The sequence below is a fragment of the Aptenodytes patagonicus genome, chromosome 5, assembly GCF_965638725.1.
Source record: "Aptenodytes patagonicus chromosome 5, bAptPat1.pri.cur, whole genome shotgun sequence".
Taxonomy (NCBI): domain Eukaryota; kingdom Metazoa; phylum Chordata; class Aves; order Sphenisciformes; family Spheniscidae; genus Aptenodytes; species Aptenodytes patagonicus.
Genome location: NC_134953.1, coordinates 81,186,396 through 81,205,266, shown reverse-complemented (window position 1 = coordinate 81,205,266; position 18,871 = coordinate 81,186,396). Strand labels below are relative to the sequence as shown.

Genomic DNA, 18,871 nt, shown 5'->3' with positions numbered 1-18,871 from the left:
GGATCCAGCTTTCTTCACTAAGTTCAGAAGACCAGCAGAGCACTGCGTGAGGACTTCATACGTTAGCTGTTCTCGGGTCCCCTCTGTAGTAGAACATTTCTGGCACTGGTGTGTATATTATTTGTAAATTTAAGAGAAATGAAAATATGAGCATGAAACTAATGGTAAGCATTTACGCAGCCCTTCTTTCAGGGATGGGGAATACCTTTTACAGGTGTTTTTAACACTGGTTCAGGAAATTTGCTTTTCATGAAGTCACCAATATACGTGCAGTGTTGTTCAGAAGTCGTTCAGCTGGAAGTCAGTAGCTTAAAGACTGGGATGAGTTCTTTAAACTACTTCAAAATGATCCTTAACACAGTTCATCATCTACGGACACTTGGAATAATGTGGCAGAACTCAAAGCACATTGTACTTTTATAAGCGGAATTATTATTTTGGTAGAATATTCTGTAGTTCTTTTCCCAAGGTGATTGTGTAGCAAGAGAGTGAAAACACCTGGTGGCAAGATGGTTGTGCATGACAAGGCATTGGTGGTAGAGTCCCCCAGGTGGTTATTTAAGTGGAGCACTCTTGTGCCTGACATCTCGTTGTGCCCCCCTGCCCCTCTTCTGGGCTTCATCAGCACCCCTTGCTTTTGTAATCTGTGTTGCAGGATCTGCCAATATACAGTAACAATAAAGCTTTTTGCCAGTATGCTGGTTGCCTTTTTGCACTGCTGAAGGATTTAATTATTATGGGATCCGAGACAGTGCACTGGAGGCTGCGTGGAGGCGTTGAGCTTGCTCCGCATCTTGGGCTCCATGCTGCTCTCTGTTGGAAAGGCAGCTTTCATGTGTGATCTTGTATGATCTCCCATGGACTTTGCCTGCTGAAGACTGAGGACCAGATCTTTTAACGATTATGTTGGGTTCTTTACTGAACCTGCCTTCGTGTTGGTTATAATGAGCTGTTTGAAACAGCCATCTATATTACGGTAACTTAAGAATAATTTTCTTAATTGGAGAAAAATGTGATATTCCTATCTTAAGGCTCAGCACGTAGTATGGTTCGGTAATGCAGACTTCTCACTGGCACCCACATACTCCATTTAAACCCCTGGTTGTACTGTAGCAAATTGCTCAGCAGACTGAGAGTCCAGATAATTCTAAATTATACTCTGCTGCAGAGCTTTCGTAGTATTAGGTTTATTTGCCATTTGAGTGTTTTAGGCTATCTAATAAATACTGACTTGTGCTCTAGGATTTTAATTTTAAATTTTTTTTCTTCTTTTCATAAATATCCTTCCTTCTCATGAGACCACGCTCATGTTTTACTTTGAGGTGCCAAATTGACATCCTTTGAAATAAAGTTTTGGACCGTTCATCGGTGTACTTCAAAGGTTACTGTGAGGCAAGACATCAGTATGATTCAGCCATGACATCAAATGGGCCACATATAGAGGTGACAGTTGAATTTCCATGAGCATTCACTCATTTGCCTCTGCTGAGATGATCACAGCTGTTAATTCATACTAGTGGAAGTAGGTGTTTATGTGATTTTGACACATCTCCCACACAAATTCGGGCTGCCTTCAGTGATGCATTTCATTTTGGCAGACAGCTGCGGTGAGTGAATGCAGCCTTTTAGACAGCAAGGACCTATGATGATGTACAGCTGAAACATTTTATTTCAGGTTTACCTTTCATTGTTCGTCAGCCTTCTTAAGGAAGGCAACCTACTGCACCTTCATAAGGAGTCACCTGATTTTAAGTTGATGTTGCAAATTAACGTTGCTGATGGTAGAATTTGTTCTAAAATTTATTGATTCTTGCATTGTATCAATATTTCACTTTGAATTCCTTCATTAGGAAGGTTACATGTCACTGAGGAAATGGAGTGCAGTTTGCCTAACACTGGCTGGATTTCAGAGTGACTCTGTGTGGAAAACGGTTGTGGGTACAAAGACGTTAGTCTCTACATTTTTAGATTTGTATTTTAACTGTCTTCTTCCTCAGAGAATTTTTGGAAGTTGAGAACTATTAATTTTTTTTGGTCCTGTTTATCACAGGAATTGCAGTCATGAATCAAGCCACTGTTTCATCTACTTCAATATCTCATCATCATCATCCGGACCAGATTCTTCAGAACAGTAACCTGTTCCCGTAGACATCTGTGGTGGATGTAGCACCCAAGGGTTTTTGCAAAGTGCATTTGTAGAGGCTTGTTTTGTGCCCAAAACATTCATTATGCTATTATGCATTATGGCTCATTATGCCATTGCAGTCTACTGCATAAGCCACAGTGCTCCTGTATTATGTAGTTGTGGTCTCCTGTTTTAAAAAGGATGTAATAAAATGAGAAAGGTGCAGGGGAGGGCAGCAGAGGTTTTCAAAGGTATGAAACAGTAAGGAACAGCTCAATAGAAAAAGAAGGATTTTTCAGCTTTGAAAAGAGGCAACAGGGGCAGAATGAGAGGCCTGAGGAAAGAGAAGATTAACTGCTATCCTTTCCAGTGTGGAAACAGAGGGGTGTCCAGTGGAAGTGGTAGGTAGCATATTCAAAGCAAGCAAGAGGGGATACTTTACCAAACTGACTTAGAAAGTGTGTTCTGCTAGATTTAAAAAAACAAACAAACAAAACCAAACAAAAAACCCCAAAACTTCAAATTGTGTGTGGTCTATGTAGTAGCTTTTAAGTATTTCCAAGAAGCTGTGTCATTAACACTGGAAGTGCTTTTAACTCATTTGAGGTAACGCAGTGCTACAAATGATTGGACCAAATAAAAATCAGTCTTAGAAATCATCCAAATACATCTTTTCTCTGAAAGACTTGCTGTAGTGTATAAGATAAAGCATTGGAGTTTTAGAACATTGTAATTATTTATGGAAAAAATGGTATTAAAGATTTTTCCTCACTGTAGGTTGATATAAATATATGTATTTTACTTGAAATATCTACATTTCTATACTTAGTGCGGATCCTGCAGGTCCTGGGGTGACACCATCTGTTTGAGAACATGTTCTCGGAGGCGAGGTGCGTGCTGGTTAAAAACACAGCCTGTGTGGAGTTGTGTATTTAAATCTCGTTGACAAAACGAATGGTAGTATAGTACCCGTCTGCTTTTAATACTGCTTTACCTGGTCTGTGTTATCTGGAAACATTAAACGTTTGTGGAGCCGTTATGGCCTTAGGCTTCCCATTCTCCTGGTGTGATCAACAGTCTCCCAAGGTGGAGGTGACCCTGGCAGCACGGTCTCCTGAACTTGCGTGAGTGTCTGGGCTGAGGCCTCCCGTGACGAGGACAAATGAACGGCCCTGTGGTTCCCCTCACTGAGCCAGGTATTTTGGAAGATTATGGTTTGTGGATGTTTGGGATTGCCTGTCTCATCCCGGCCAATTTTATCAGCTGCTTAGAAGTTGTTTCATAAACCTCTGAAGTATGAGGCCTGCTGGGGCGCTGGAGGATTTTGCCTCCAGTAGGATCTTTTATCTTTATCCTGGCTAGCGTTCAGCCCGTCTGTGTTGTATGGGTCCTGACAGGCTCGCCAGGAAGTAGTCAGTGGGGTTTGGCAGGGTGGGTGGCTGTGGGAAGGGTGGCGTGTGGCCGAAGGCCTCCAGCGGCAGGCGGAGGTGAGCAGCCGTGGTGCAGGCCTCCCTCCTTCCCTCCCGGCGGCTGCTGGCTGTCCTGGGGCTGTCCCCGGCGGCCGCCCCCCGGGCTCTCCCAAGCCCAGTGGCGTCTCTGGGAAGCCGCTGGGAAAGTCAGCAGAGCAACGCAGGCGGGCCGTGGCGGTCGGCGGGCTGACGGTGTCCCGCCTCTCACCGCGTCAGTGCAGTGGCCTAATGACTGAAAAAGATGGAGGCCCTGTTCCTGTCCCCCCCAGCCCCAGGTTTTTGGTGTGTTGGGAAAAGGAGTGGGTTTTTTGCAGGTTTATAATTGGACTATAAATAAATTTTTATTACTATGTAAGTAATGTAATTAGATTACTTACACAGTAGTAACAATTTATTTATAATGTAGTGCAATCATTATTCCCTACTTCTAATCATACTTAGAATTGCTCTTGCTTTAATCTTTACGTATGTGCTGAAAGCTTATAGTTTAAGACATTTCAGAGGTGAAATCACCTCAATACATATATTAAAAACCCCTTCAGATAACAAATGATTTTTCCATTAATAATGGAATGGCAGTTGACATATTTGTATTAGAAACTTGTATGACTTTCTTTCCTCACTGTCACGATGGAGAGCAATACAGATTTTTAGGGCCATCCTCTAATACAAGGCAATGGGGCAGAAAGCCCCTCCCACAGAGTGGGACAAAACCCCCTTGTTAAATAGTTAAAAGGGTTGAGCTGTTTTGCTTTCCGCCATGGTTTGATTATTTGGCTGTTAGAAGAGCTCAGCACTTGGTCTGAGCCTTGGTTCAGGTCTGGGTCTGGAGACACGACAATCTTCAGCATCCTCACTGAGGACAGAAACGCAGCGAGCGCTGGTGCTCGCTCAGTGAATGAAGGTGAGCTTTGTGCAGCACCCTGGCCTGGGTCATTTTATTTCACTACTGAGCAGAAAGAGATGATACATCTGGTACCCATTGCTCTACTTATAACTGCGTGAGAATCTGGGACCGGTAAAGCAAACTCTGAATTTGGTTTTAATAGATTAATCGTTGTTACTGGGAAATGCTCAAATGGTAATAAAGATTGCAGAAGCATCTAACTTTCTCAGCCTGATAAGTAAGATGGAGCACCATGCAAGTGTATGATAAATTTGAGCAGTTAAAAGTTTTACTTCCTTCCTCAACCTTTGAGATCAGAACTGTGCAGCGCTCGGTGCATGAAAGGTGACATTTGGTGCTGGGTCAGTATGTTGAAGCTCCAGAGAGTATCACAAGTTGTAAAAATGCAGTCAGTACACTTTGCGACCACTGAGTTTTCACTTCCAGTCCTGCAAATTTACTGTTGGAGTTCGTTTTTCATTCATGGCTATTCCCACTGGTTTGTAGTTCGGGCTTCTGGACTTGGCTGTTTTACTTACTTGCCTTGCAATGCTTGAGAATTGTTCTTTGAATATATCAGAAGCCCCTGTCCTTGCCACAGAGCATGGTCTAATAAACTGCCAACCTGAAATGACACACCAGCAAAAATAGAACAGTGGATTTTTAAAACAGGTAACTAGAGGACAGCTGTATTCGCATTTGGCAATTTGTAGAGAGTTGTACTACATCCTTAAGGTCTTGCTAGGAATTTATTCCATGATCGTAAGAGCTTGGAAAACACTACTCATATGCAATTCAAGAAAACATTTAAAATACTTAATGAATCATGTATGTTAACACTAATGAATGATAAGAATGTTGTTCCTTCCTGTTGGAAATCGTAGACCTAGTACATGATCTATTTGATCTGCAAATAAGAAATAGAAGAGCGTATCAGTTATTTGGGTTCAGTTCACCTTTAATAGACACTGACTAAACCTGTGAATATTTTTTTTTTCTGTTGTGTTGAATTTCCGCGCAGGGTTCAGTGTTGACAGTTTTTGAGACCTTTTAAAGTGCTTAGACGAGAACAAACCAGTATATGCTAATTTAAAAAATGATCTTCAAAAATCCACACTGTAAGTCTTTTTGAAGGAACTGCATTGTTGAAATCTGTGTCTGGCTTTGTAGGGCCTGTGTCCAGGTCACTAGGGCCACTATTTATTCACAAAGGAGATCCGGTTCAGATGATGAATTCAGTGGTGCTTATTTTTAGGGGTGGGGTAGAAATAGCGGAAGGGATTGTGTTTCTGTCATGGAACTGAAGTCACGTGTGGATCCTTCGGGTGAATTCTGTGCAGGGACCTTTAGCCTATATGAAAGTCTTTTGCCACACCTTCATGGGGCTCCTTACGCCCCCAAATTAATTTCCCTTGCACAGGTATAGGCGAAGTAAGATGTCTTCTCATGTTATTACACTAATATTAGGGACTTGTAAAAACCAAACGCAGTCATGAATAAAAGATACTAAGATGCAGTGGAAACAGCATCTTAGTGTGCCGAGCTAACAGTATAAAACAAATGTGTTGGGTGTTCTCTTTAGCATCAGTGTGGAGATCTGTGTTTCATACCGTAGCTGTAAGCTTTTTGGTGGTTTGAGTGTGCATATAATTTTTTTTTCTCTGATCATGAAAACTTTGAATGCTAATTTGATTGAGATTTTTCCATTCATTTTGCTCTTTAAATGTATCAGGCTGTAGGTTTTAAGTTTTTTCTTCCCCCTTCGCTGCCCCTCTGCCCAGTAAGTTTAAATACATTAGGTAGGTGTAGGTTTTGAGGTTTCTGTGTCTAAAACAGTTTCATGCAACTGCTAGTGTTTCATCAACTAAGTTGAAGTGTGTGTGATTAGAAACCCTATGTTGGGATCAATGACAATACATCCTAGCAGAAAATCGGTGTCCTTTACAGTTCTGCTTCTTACAGAAGCATTTTCCATGTCACAGTTGTAAATACCATTTACAGCACAGTGACCACCGTCTTACTTTAAATGGCAGTTTCATAAATAGTTTTGCCTGAAGTATTTTAACACCAAAATTTTAACACATCATTTTCTTGTGTTTGGCTTTTATTTCATTTTTTCCCACAATTTAATCATTAGCGAGTCAAGTCCTTTTTTACTTCAGTGGTCCTTCCCACTGGATCTTTCTCTCTCTTGGTCTATTTTGCTTTTTTAAACCTTTGTTTCACTGTGTGTCTGTCCCTTTCCTGTTCCTTTTCCTGTGGTCCTCATTTCATTTCCTTGCTGCTGTCTTCCTCCTATTCTTGTTCTCCTCAGGACTGCTTTCCGTGTTCCCTTTGTCTTCCTTCTTTTTGCATTTGTTTGTAAGACACTGAGATCCTTAGTGAAAGACATTTTAGGGATGCAGCTTTGGGATGTAAGACAGATTGGGCTAGTCATTTGAAAAGGTAACTAAGCACAGGAACCCCCTAGCTAATCTCTGTGCGCTTTGCATACTTACTACTGTGTTCCAATTCCTGTTCTTTTTGACAAGATACCGCAGAATAGACTTGTTAAGTCTTGCTAGCGGGGAACAAAGGGCTCCTCAAAAAATTGCCCTTTGCAACGGGATGCTGTCCTGAGCTCACACCCATGCCTCTTGCCAGTTACACTTGGGGAATTCCTGTAGTTGAGGCTCTATGGTCTAAAAATTCCCATCTGTTTAGTGACTCTGTGCTTTCCCGAAGCTCTCTTATTTTTCATCTTGCAATGGGTAAAGGAGAAAAGGTTTCTTGCTTCTTCAGGCAGTCTAGTGACTCCTGTTCTGATGGTGGGACATGGAAGCTGTTTGCTGAATGTGTTTCAGTGATCATTGACTAGAAGTTGCCAGTTTCATGGCTTGTAGGAGTACTTGACTTAAGGGGGACAGAGAATTTAAATGCTTCTTTGCCCTCACTTGCTTAACCAATGCTATAGTGCCAGCATAGCCAAGGAGAGAGTCGGGAATGCATGACAAGTCCTGAGCTTTTTTTTTCCCTGCCCTCTGTTCACCCTATATCAGTACTAATAAAAACTGAGCATCCTTTGTGCTTCCTCAGCTTTTTTTCAAGTTTCAATTTCCATTTTCTTTCTTTGAAGCACAGAGAAGAGCAAATGTACATAAACAAAAGTTCACACTCAAGCCACAGTGCAATAGACACAATTGTACAGTAGTCAGGAGGTTTAAGAAAAGCTTTTATAGGAATATTTAATTACTACATTAACTGAACAAATAAAGAACATACCATTAATATTTATACTGTGTTAGCAGCGGTTCAATGGAATTTAGTATGTTTTACAGTTCATACGGCATCCTATGCGTTGTGTAGGCCTTCAAACAATGTCCACATCTAGTAAGCTAATAACACTACAGATCTCCCTAGCTATTCCTTAATTCTCTGAATTAAGGAATGTCTGTTGTTGTTCTTTGCATAGCACATTTCTTAGCAAAATTCTTCACAGTTACGTAATGGTACCAGTTTCGCATGTTTTGTTACCTCCAAATGGTTCTTAAGTGACTATACAAAGAGCTAAGGTATAGGCTGTAAGCTGCTGAGATACTGATAACGAGCCTGCCTCTTCCAGAACTCAGTGTGCTGTCTCTTCCATCTTTATTAGTGTATCTGCTTTGTAACCTTTTGGAGAGCAAAGGTTAGGAGTTATTTAATATTTGGCTTGTTTGCTCCTGCTTAGAGCTTTAAAAGTATTCATCATCTGAATGATGGAGGTGGTTTGCAGAACAAGAGGCCAAATGCAGAACCTAAAACTGAATTCCTTTGCTGTGAGTGATGTGTTCTTCCTGTGTGCGTTAGTTTCTTTTTAAAATGTAATTTGCAAGTTAATATGGTTTAGGTAAGGGTGAGAAAAAGAATAATGCTTACTTGTGGTGGTGTGACACTTAAAACCAAAAAAAATCTCTGGAGACAGCCTTGTAGCTTTCATTTGCTTACTGAAAATAAGAGCAGTCATCCTCTCACATTGACGTGGTCTTTAAATTCCTTATGGCCCTTTTGCATTGCTTGCCCTCTGGAAGACTCTGGATTTAAAGATATTTACAAGAAAAGTGGCACGCATAGGGACAATAGAAATGTTAAAACTTCCATTCTTGACTCTGATACTGCTATTTTCCCTCTTGCTGGCTTAGGAGAAGACATTAATAGATGTTGAATTAAGACTTCATCAGTGGGTCCGTACTTCATTCACTTCGAATCCTTACAGCTATTTTTTACTGCATATAGTGATAATTACTCCTGTTGGCAGAGCAGAACTAATCTAATCTGCTTTGGCTGCTGAAATCGGTGAAGGAGCCAGGAATGATTTCTGTGTTGAATTGTTAACCCTGAATGTACAATTCTGTCAGTACTGCAGTGGGCCCCTGCTTTGTCTGAGTACCTAGTAATCTAGTGTTAATGAACATACAGATATTAAAAAAAAAGTGTCATCTAATAGAGGTATAACGTGCTCCTATTTTGGTAACCCTGCTTTTGGGATTGATCTGTCAAAGATGGTATGTGTTGGGGAACCGTCCAGCTTGGCTTACGGAAAGGAGCCCTTGATATATGAGCAGCTGTAGCTGCAAGTACCTAATTTTCTTCCTTTATTGGATGTGGCTGAAAGAATTTAAAGGAAGCTAGACATTTCCTGTGCGCACACATTATGTAGGAGTTGATGAAACCCTTGGGTCTGTATCTCTAGTTACTGTTGCTTTTTTATGTATATAGGTTCGAGGTACAATTTTGGTCTTGCTGCTGCGTAGGTTTGCTACGGTCACAGTATCTACTCTTCGTGGCTAGAAGAGGTGATGGTGCTCTTTGGTCACAGTAGGCAGTTCCTGGATCTCTCTCTCAAATTTGGACGTAGCAGGATTCAAACAGTGTTAGTGTGGAATTTGTTACTCCTGTCAACACAGTTGTTGCAACAAATACTGAAACAAGTGAAGAGGAAAATCTGCAACCCTCAGGGCATTAACAACTTCTTTGAAGGAAACTTTGAGGAGACAAGTTCTTCTGTTTTGGTGCTTTCTTTCACTGAAACAACTTGCACATATCAATCTTGGTGACAGAATGTAGGAAAGCAATTCTTCCAGTTAAATCCATTATGGCAATTTTCACATTTCTCCTCTTGCTCAAGAGGTATAACTGCATTATTTTCCTTTTTGCATATGTTGTTGGGAACAGAGTGGAAATCAAAATGAGATATTCCCAGCTAATCTGTTCTCATCAGCATCCCAGAAAGGGACAGGAAAGGTCAGGAGCCCATGTTTTGCAGTAAGTGCTGAGGTGTAGGAAGAGCATGTAAGTGTTATGGCAATGATCTGTTCCTCTTCTATTCTTCTGCCTTCTATTCTTGTGTAATTCTGCTTTTCTAAGACCGTAAATGACTGACAGAAAAACCTCCCATCTTCACAAGCCTGTGTTGTGCCTCCTTGCATGTAACATCAGTATTTCACGAATTAAAAAAAGAAAGTGATTGTGCCTGCTGAGATGTGTGAATTAAAGCCAAATTTGCTCATCTGATTACTTCCCTTTTATATACTTGTTTTGAGCGTCTGGCCTTTCCTCAACTATTTTTGTCATAAAACGCTTGCTGTTACATAAAACCCCACCATTTTTTGTTTATGCCTATAAGGCTGTTTAAGGACTAGGCGAATAGCAGTGTAGTTTATAAAGCGGTGCCATTTAGAGGAGGAGTAGGAGGGGAAGATTTCTGGACTTTCCCTGATTGACATGCCTTATTTCTCCCACAGGAGGCAAGGTGGGTTTAGTGGACAATTGGCTAAGCAGGGTCCTCCTTTTTCTATGTTTTTACTCTTTCGTCATAGTTTCTATGTGATGGTGATGGTGCCTAGGAGCAACTGGCCTCAGTTCTCGTGCCATTATTGGGAACCTCCTGAAGTCTGCGCGGGGTCATGAATGCAACATGCAAAAAAGCCTGGGAAGTGTGGTGACGAAGGGATGGGTACACAGTGTCAGCAAAAGTGAATCACACTGGGGAAAAAACACCTTCCCTGACATAGTGATCCATTTTGTTTTTAATACCCCTTTATAGCCTCGCATCTATTTAGGCTGTCTCAGATGCTCAGGCTTCAGTATGTTCTCTGGTTTGTCCTAAACGCAGTATGAAGGTCTGTTGATCCAGATACAAATAGAAGGAAACTGCCAGCTACCCAAGCTTTCTTCCTTGCTTGTGACTAAATCACCATAATAAAAAGGAGGTGGGAGTTGAAATAAATACAAATAGCTGGTTTTTCCACTATTGGTAATTTAAAACAAACAAAGTTAGTTGAAAGTGGATTAGAACTCGTGTCTTTCCTAAATACTTGGCACCTCTTGGCCTTTCAGTTTTCCCTTGCCTGACTGGTGTTGCTATGTTGGAATTTCATGTAAATGTCTCATGGCAGAATTTGATCTTCAGAGCTCTTTGTGTTGGTCTCTGAACACCCTTAGGAGTGCTTTTAGTACAAAAGATACATCTAGATACTGAATATTATGGTCTGTACCAAACAGACCTTTATTCCATTGAAGTACTTCAGTGCTAAAATATATTTTCAGAGAAATACCTCTAAGATTATATGAATAAAGAATATATGAAATTGGTGGGTTTTTTTTCTTTTGCTTTTCATCTTTCACTTAATCAGAGGCCTGGTTAGAGAAATCCCTCTTCCCTGTGGGCAGCTGTAGTCCTGTCTGTGCTTTTTGTGTCTAATTAGTAATTTCTATTCAGTACCCTTTGTAAAATATTTCTATACATTTCTGTCACCACACATAACCATGTACTGTGTTGAAAAAGCCTCAAATAAATGTTTCTTTTTTGTGTGAAGTGCCAAATGTTATAGTAGAAAACAGCATGCTTTTTCTGCAGAACTTAATATAATTTGGTTTGCCTGCTCTCTTCCGCTCTCTTCCATTTGTTCAAATACAGTCCCAATTATATAAACCATACCTGCTTTTTTAGGTGGTAGACTTTGTTTTTGTTTTTGCAAACTTGCTTTTCATTTCAATAAATGTTGTGTTAATGCCTCTTACAAAATTAAATTCAGTGCAGAATGGGCCAGAGGCCACTAAAACACTAATCTGTTCCATAAAAACACAGTGGTTTATCGCAAGAGTTGTACCATTTCAGCAGCCCTGACAATAACAACATTATCGGTTTGTAGTAGTATAACTACTTATGCTGTGAAACATTAGGGTGCTTTAGAAATGTCTTGATAATCTACAGATGTCAACATTGAAAATTGTTCTCAGGGTCCTGAACCCCAACGGGTTGTGATTTTGTCGATCTGTCTCTGGGTGCTGGGTGTGCTCTCCTCTCATGGTATACCTGGAGATGAGCCAGATACAAGCTGTATTTTTCACTAGTGTCAACTTTTTTGGACTCATGGCTTACACTACCCTACTGCAATATTTTTACTGATCCACATATTAAGGATTCTGGACTGCCGTCTCCTAATACAGCCATGTAATTTAAAAAAGAAAAAAAAGAAAAAAAAAAAAAAGGCAGCATTAACTCTTTCAAGAGAATATTTTTAAAGTTACGTTATCTTTTAATGAAGAGAAACCAGTTCTTCTACTGAAAGACAACATTTCCTGTGGAGGAGACTTTCGGAGATTAGACCAAGTGGGAGATGTCTAGCTCTCCTTGCATCTCTAAGAACTGGGTACCCAACTGCTCTTTATGCCTTTAATGATCTCCCTTGTGGTGTGCCGAAGTATATTTTTCTTTGAAAAAGAAACACAATAATGTAGTAGGTTTCCAAATATCCTGAGGACTGTACTTACTAATGAGAGACTGCAGACTGATGGTGCCTTTTCCTTATTGCCAGTGAGGAGGGTTGTCTTTTATAGACCTTCCTAGATTTTAGGTGTATGCCCTTTTTTAATTTAGAGGTTTCTTTTACTAATTTGTACTTCTTCATACAGTAACCACAGTGATAAAAATCTTTGTTTTCATTGAGGAAAATTGTTTCTTTAGATGATTGCAATATAAAGTTTTGGAAATATTTCTGAAAGTTTTCTGGATAATATAATCAAATAACTTTTCAAAACATGACTAGCATATAATGAGTTCTTTTTCAAGATTTTTTTTTTTCCCTCTCATATTTTATTGCAAAATGCGTGCATATAAATATGAACACATTTTTGGTTTTAGTAGTCTCTCAATTTTACCCTGGTAGCTACTGTGGTTAGCTTAATAGCTTAGTAATAAGCCTTTCATTTTCATTTTACAAGAGAAAATTGATGGATACTGGATCATTAGATGCCCAACTAAACTCACTAAGCAGTCTTTGAACTAGCAGGGGGGTTAGACTTTTTTGTCAGGAGGCCTGTTCTGCTCGAGGCACTGCTTGCGCACACTCACTGATGATGTGGTCCCATCTCAAGTGCAGGTAGATTTGACAAATGCTTAGTCTGTGGTTTCTAGAGCCTACAAGAAATGTAATATAACTGGTTATTGAATATTAGATTATAATTATGTCAAGTCTGTTTAACATGATACAATTTAAGTGCACTTTACCACTTAATGAATTAGTGAATATTTAAAAAAAGGGGAGTGGGGGGATTAGATTCTTCCTTGGTCTCTCTGTTAGAATATTCCAAAGAATTTAATTTATTACTTAGTGTAGGTACTTTAACATTTCCTTTAAAACATATGGGCTAAGGGAAACTTAATTTCTTGTAATATGCTCTCCCATCTATTTGCACATAATTCATAGTAATGACAATTTAAACACAAAAGGCTGATGTCACAAAATTCCCTCCAAATTTGAAGTAACCGATAAATCTTGTTGAAAAAATGCTGCCATCTTTTATTGTAGGAGACCTCTGTTAAGCATAATTGGAGAAGTTTCACAGACTGAGAAGGGCATTTTGTTTGCGCATAACTGCTGATAGGTTAAATGGTTCTTTTAGCTATGTTAAGAAGCTAAATGCAACTCACTAAAACGCTCTCTAGCAAATCTAGGCCAGATTTTATGCCCATGGCAGCTCCTGTCTCTCCCTTAACTTCTTGCTCTCTGTAGAGGTGAACAACTTAATGCAGCTGTAAGCTTCCTTTGTGCTGGCAGACTCCAGCACTAACTAATCTAAATGCAAAACTTAGGTTTTAAAAAGGCAGCTGAGTTTTCCAGCGAGGAAAATACTTGTCAGTGGTTGTGAGAATTTCAATGTAAGCATGTAAATCGGTATTCAAGTGGAATCAGTATTCTGCATTGGACAAACCACTAGTGGCCCTTGATGGCTTTTAAGAAAAATAATGAAAAACCTGGGGAAAAAAAAATATCAGAAAACAATAGTCACTTTGTATGTGCCATCTTGTTTTTAAAGCTGTGGACTCCCAAACCACCTCATCTTCCGGTTCTTTCTGCCAGCATCATGGTGGAAGAAGCACGTACGTTTTACATCTCTTAGACTTCTAACCTTGTAATTTTGACTTGAAAATTATAATCTTTGCAAAAGATTATAGAGAAGCTTGTGATATTGACTAAGCAAGCTAGACTCATTTTTCAAATTTCACTAGGCATAAACACAGCCTGGCGTAAATGCAGCGTTGTCCTCAAGCAGCCCAGTACGTAGCCCAGCACCGGCTGCCCCACGTGAGCTGGGAGCACGTGCAGACGGGGCTGTTTGGAGTGGAGGGAAGGGGGGAGGCTACAGCTCCACCTGGTACATCTGCGGCCCCTTACACTTGATGTGGCAGTTGTCAGTCACAGATGCCTTCCTGGGAGCTTCGGCTTGTGCAGGGATTGCTTTTGTGATGCTTTGCGATGAGTTTGTCGGCTGTTGTCTTGATGTCCACAACCATCTACTAGAGTTGTCTACTCTTGAAGCTTCTCTTGTTGAATCGGTGCTTTTGCATCTGTAACTTTGCTATAAATCTGATCGATCAGGTGCTCTGCTTTTTCTGTGTCTGGCTGGTTAGTTCTATGAAGTAGGGCTCCCTGTTGAATTGGTATTTTGTTGTCTCTTGTTGAAGGTAAAGCAGTGGCATACTTTGAGTGAGCAGTTTGGGTAGTCATTACTTTGCACTCAGGAAGGATATGGCTGTGACAGTCTGTATTAATATAAAAAATACTGCTTTTATAAACAACATTAAGTTGGAACATATAGCAATTCTATAATCTGTCCTAGTGTAAATGATCCTCATGAATCCACTATAACATGGAGAACTCTAGGAACTCAGTTTTAATATTGAGTTGCCGTATCAGTACTTTTTAAATGCATATTCAAAGCACAGTGCTGGGTCATTTGAAATACTGTTGCTTATAAATACTGTATTTGCTTTTGAACTGTACTGCATAGTGGATCTTAAGACTCTACAACAGTATCTTTATGGAGCTAATGTCCTCATAAGGTACATTAGCACTATGGTGCTAATCATTATCAAGAATGGATATTGCACTTTTTAGCTATCCCTCTTTAGTTACTGCAGTGCTGTTGATCAGTTATTGTCTTTTGTACTGGTAAGGTCTTTCAGAAAAACAGTCTACAGGAAAATGCATTAAAAGCCTTATAAGGAGAGCGTCGTGGCAGAAGCTTTATTCTTTTCTAAACTCAGATGATCATTGATGCCTGTGGGTAACTTCAAGGGGAATAGCCTTTGATTCAGTATGGAAATCAAGGTCGTTTGAGGATCTTAAATCTCCACTAGATGAATTGTAAATGACTTGCCAATTGCAAATTTCATCTGCTCCCGTGTTCCAGATGGAGAATATGTATTCATAATGTCTTTAGTGTGTTAAAACAGTGCACGTGTGTTGATTAAACATTCAAACTAGACGTTTATCTTAACAGCTGAAGGCACTTGATGTATACATGAAGAATAACTTTCTCATATAATTTTACTAAGGTAACTTTATTTGTTCTGTGCTGTCTGTAGAGAACTGAAAAGTAAATCTGTATTTAGACTAATTTGTATCTGGTAGCATATTGTCATTTCTCTTTGTTTGCGTAAAAAGAGAGAAAATAGTTTCTGTTCACAAAGTGTCTACTCAGAATTTGGTTAACGCTTTTGAGTCTGAAGGGAACTTTTATAGCTAAATTAGAACCAGTGGAAGATCGCAGCATAGTGGAAGTGCTGACTTCCAAATAATTGTATCGGTGAATTTTGTAATGTATTTGTGACCAAAGTGAGCACACAAGTTGCAAACTGACACGCTTGATGCTTAGTATTTTTGTTTTCTTTCCCCTAGTTTCTTTGCTTGAAGAATATAAGGACTTTTCTTTCGGCATGTTGTGAAGTATTTGGGATGAAGAAAAGTGAACTTTTTGAAGCATTCGATTTGTTTGACGTGAGAGATTTTGGAAAGGTAAGGATCCTTTTAATCATAACCTGAGTAACACCTGTGTTCTGCTGCTTGAGCATAGAAAACTTTCATGGTAGATGTGGTGTAGAAGTTGTGACTAATGGATGAGCATTCATTAGTAAAAAAACAGTGGGGAAGAATTAAGAAAGCAGAAGAATTAGATTTACATTGGAGGGGCTAATAAAGGGCAGAGAAAAATCCCTGGTAGGAAAGTTCTGAAGGTGTGAAAAGCATAGATAAACAACCGGACTGAAAGATGCTGAGCTAAAGGTAAATGAAATGTGTGAAGATGGCAAAGTGCAGGCGAGTGCTGTCTGGTGAAATCACTTTTGACATAAATGGTGTGGAATCAGAAACCCTGGGCCTGTGCATTGTAAGACCACATGGCACAGAGCATGTTTCTGTAGTCTCAAGTGCTCAAAATTCACCCATGTATCTGCCCTTGTAAATTTTTTTTTTGACAATTAGTTTTTAAATCTGTTGTTTCTTCTAACCTGCTGTAAAGCTCAGATAAAGCTATGGTGGGTTAATGTGACTATTCTAATTTACACAGCCTGAAGTATATTCTGTAAGCCTATGATTACTTATTCTATATGTAAAAGCTTTTTCCAGTCTGTTGTTCACAACCTCCTACGTATCTGTTTGATCTGTCCTTGCCAGCATATGTTCAGTTCAACTTCGGTTTCTGCTTCTGAGTCATAGGGTATCATTACCCTAAATTCACAGGAAAGGGTCTAAAAATTACCTGACGTAGTACCAAAAATAGTTATTTATTCAAATTTGGTATATTTCAAGCCTTATTGCTTTTTTTAAGAGATCATACTTTTACTAACTAATTTTATGCACTGCTCTTTTTATAAGTAGACATAGAGGTAAAGATGATGTAAGAGTGCAAGCATGAATCAGGGCTGCAATACGACTGAGTGTTTGAAACGGTTCAGTGATTACTGTTAACCAAAATATCTAATTATTTTTCTGACTATTTTGTCTGGTTTTAAGTCCTTTGAGTATAAAATTAGATAAACCTGGTAATTCCACTTGTTCTTTAGTTATGCTGAGCATCTTTTGTCTTCATAAATCATATTTAAGAAAGCTTTTGTTAAAATGTGGTCTGTTTTACAAATTTAGTGTATTGCTTATTAAAAATGAGATTTGTTTTTGTTTTGATTGTGCAAGTAGCAGAGGAATTGAAATTGAGTTTTGATTTTTTTTTTGGTGTACTAGCAATCTCTTATTTAAGGTATTTAATAAGGCAAGTATCTTAATGCTTGCTTCAAGTCTTTGATACCTATGCCTAATGCACAGAAATTTTTTACTATTGTATGTTCTAATCAATTGCTGAGTTTCACATTTCATGCCACATAAACATAACCAGCCTATTTTTTTTAATACAGTCTAGTTTTGAAGAAGTGTTTTGCAGTGCAAATTATTATTGCTGCATCATTAAATACCCAGTAAACAAGTTCTGAATTAAGGCTGAATTTAACCCAACAAATAAGTTTCTGGCACTCTTTAATTGTCATTTTAACAGAATTTATTTTAGAATATGATTTTATGTAAGTAGAATAATTGGTTAAAAAATAAACTGTCTTCCATCCACCATATTTAGTATTTTATTTCTCTTCCCAAAGTAAAATCGGATGCAGAGACATGGATTTTTTTTTTACTGTGTTTGTTGCCATAGTATAGCACAAATAGACTAATTATTCCTGGTACTGGTATTTCAGTTTTAGCGATGGTGATAGTGCTTACAAGTAATAGTTTCTCTAGTCTTGGCCTCTTTAGTGGCCTTTGTCACCTTTCTTGGAAAGCTACCAGGTAAAAACGCAGTGACAAATTTGAAAGACGCTGGTGTGGGGGATTCTTTAATGAGGCTAACTATGTGTGCGGTAACAGCCGCTTGTGCAGAGGTGGAGATGCTAAATTGAACAAGCCTGTGCAATCCTTGCAATAGCCGTGTTGGGCACACTTTTAGGTGCACAATGGCTCTGCTGTTCAGCTGTTTCCATTGCGTGCTTGTGTGGAAGCTTGCCACGCACACATGGAGGTTGCAATGTGCTGTATTTAGATAGGCTGATCTGTATATTTTACTAGCCTCTGCGAATGAGCATGTAGTCAGCTTCCTAAAGCAGTTGGTGAAGTTGAGGCCATTAAGAAAGCGGAGAGGAAAATTACAACCGTATTAAAATGTATAGCTATCCTTATGCTGAGTTATTTCTATAGTTTTAAGTGTCATGTTTGTACCGTTAGCTGAGAATATCTGTAAAGTGGCATGGGATTTCAATTGCATATCTGATAATGTACCTATTACTTTGGAAATTCTGATTGCTAGTAGCAGCAGTGAGAATAAGAAAGCTTATCTTTTTCAAGTTGTTCTTTGCTTCTCAACTTCCCCCTTCATTATTTTTTTCCTATGAATAACAACCCCAATAATAGTCCTAAATCTCCAGCCTTCTTGAATTGAAGTGGTATATATGCAAAAGGCCAAAAAGACAGTGCCGCAGATTTTTCCTGCTACTGCAACCAAGTCATTCTGCCGTTTTATAAAAGAATTCTTTGACTACTCTCCCTAAATGCGTACAAACTATGATTGACCTTAAAATGATTATGAGCACAAACAAAAAGGATAATATGGTTTAGAAACAGTCTGTTTTCCAGACTGTTGACCAAATAGGTGGTGGAATGAGTGTGTGCAGTATCTACAGCCTCTAACACATTTGAATGTACTGGAAGCTGTCTTGAGATGTCAGAAGTTGGCAAGTACTTATTAGTGGTGAGATGTAAATAAACTGTAGCTGAGGTGACTCCATAAGCCTTATATAGCTGGTACTTTGAAATGCTTCAGTTGAATTTATAAATAAATGATTATTGAATTTGTTGTCTTACGATGGAATAGTCTGCTTAATATGACGTAGATTTCAATGACTATTTAAGCATGGTAGTGGAGGGAACAGGAGAAATGTGTCAACTGTAAATGAACAACGTGCCTTCAAGGAAGTAAGATTGATGGGAAAAATCAGATGAGAGATCTGGTGATGGAAACTAATTTTTTTTTTAAAAATATTCTGATGTT

At 39.1% G+C, this 18,871-nt stretch overlaps 1 protein-coding gene across 2 annotated transcripts in view; it reads left to right on the top strand.

Moving 5' to 3' along the window:
• Positions 1–18,871, top strand: part of VAV3 (vav guanine nucleotide exchange factor 3) — a 176,623-nt gene that overhangs the window by 17,672 nt on the left and 140,080 nt on the right. For both annotated transcript variants that reach the window (XM_076337936.1, XM_076337937.1), the window contains exon 2: positions 15,685–15,801. In XM_076337936.1, coding sequence (XP_076194051.1) covers positions 15,685–15,801 — 117 coding nt within the window. The remainder of the gene's footprint in view (positions 1–15,684; positions 15,802–18,871) is intronic.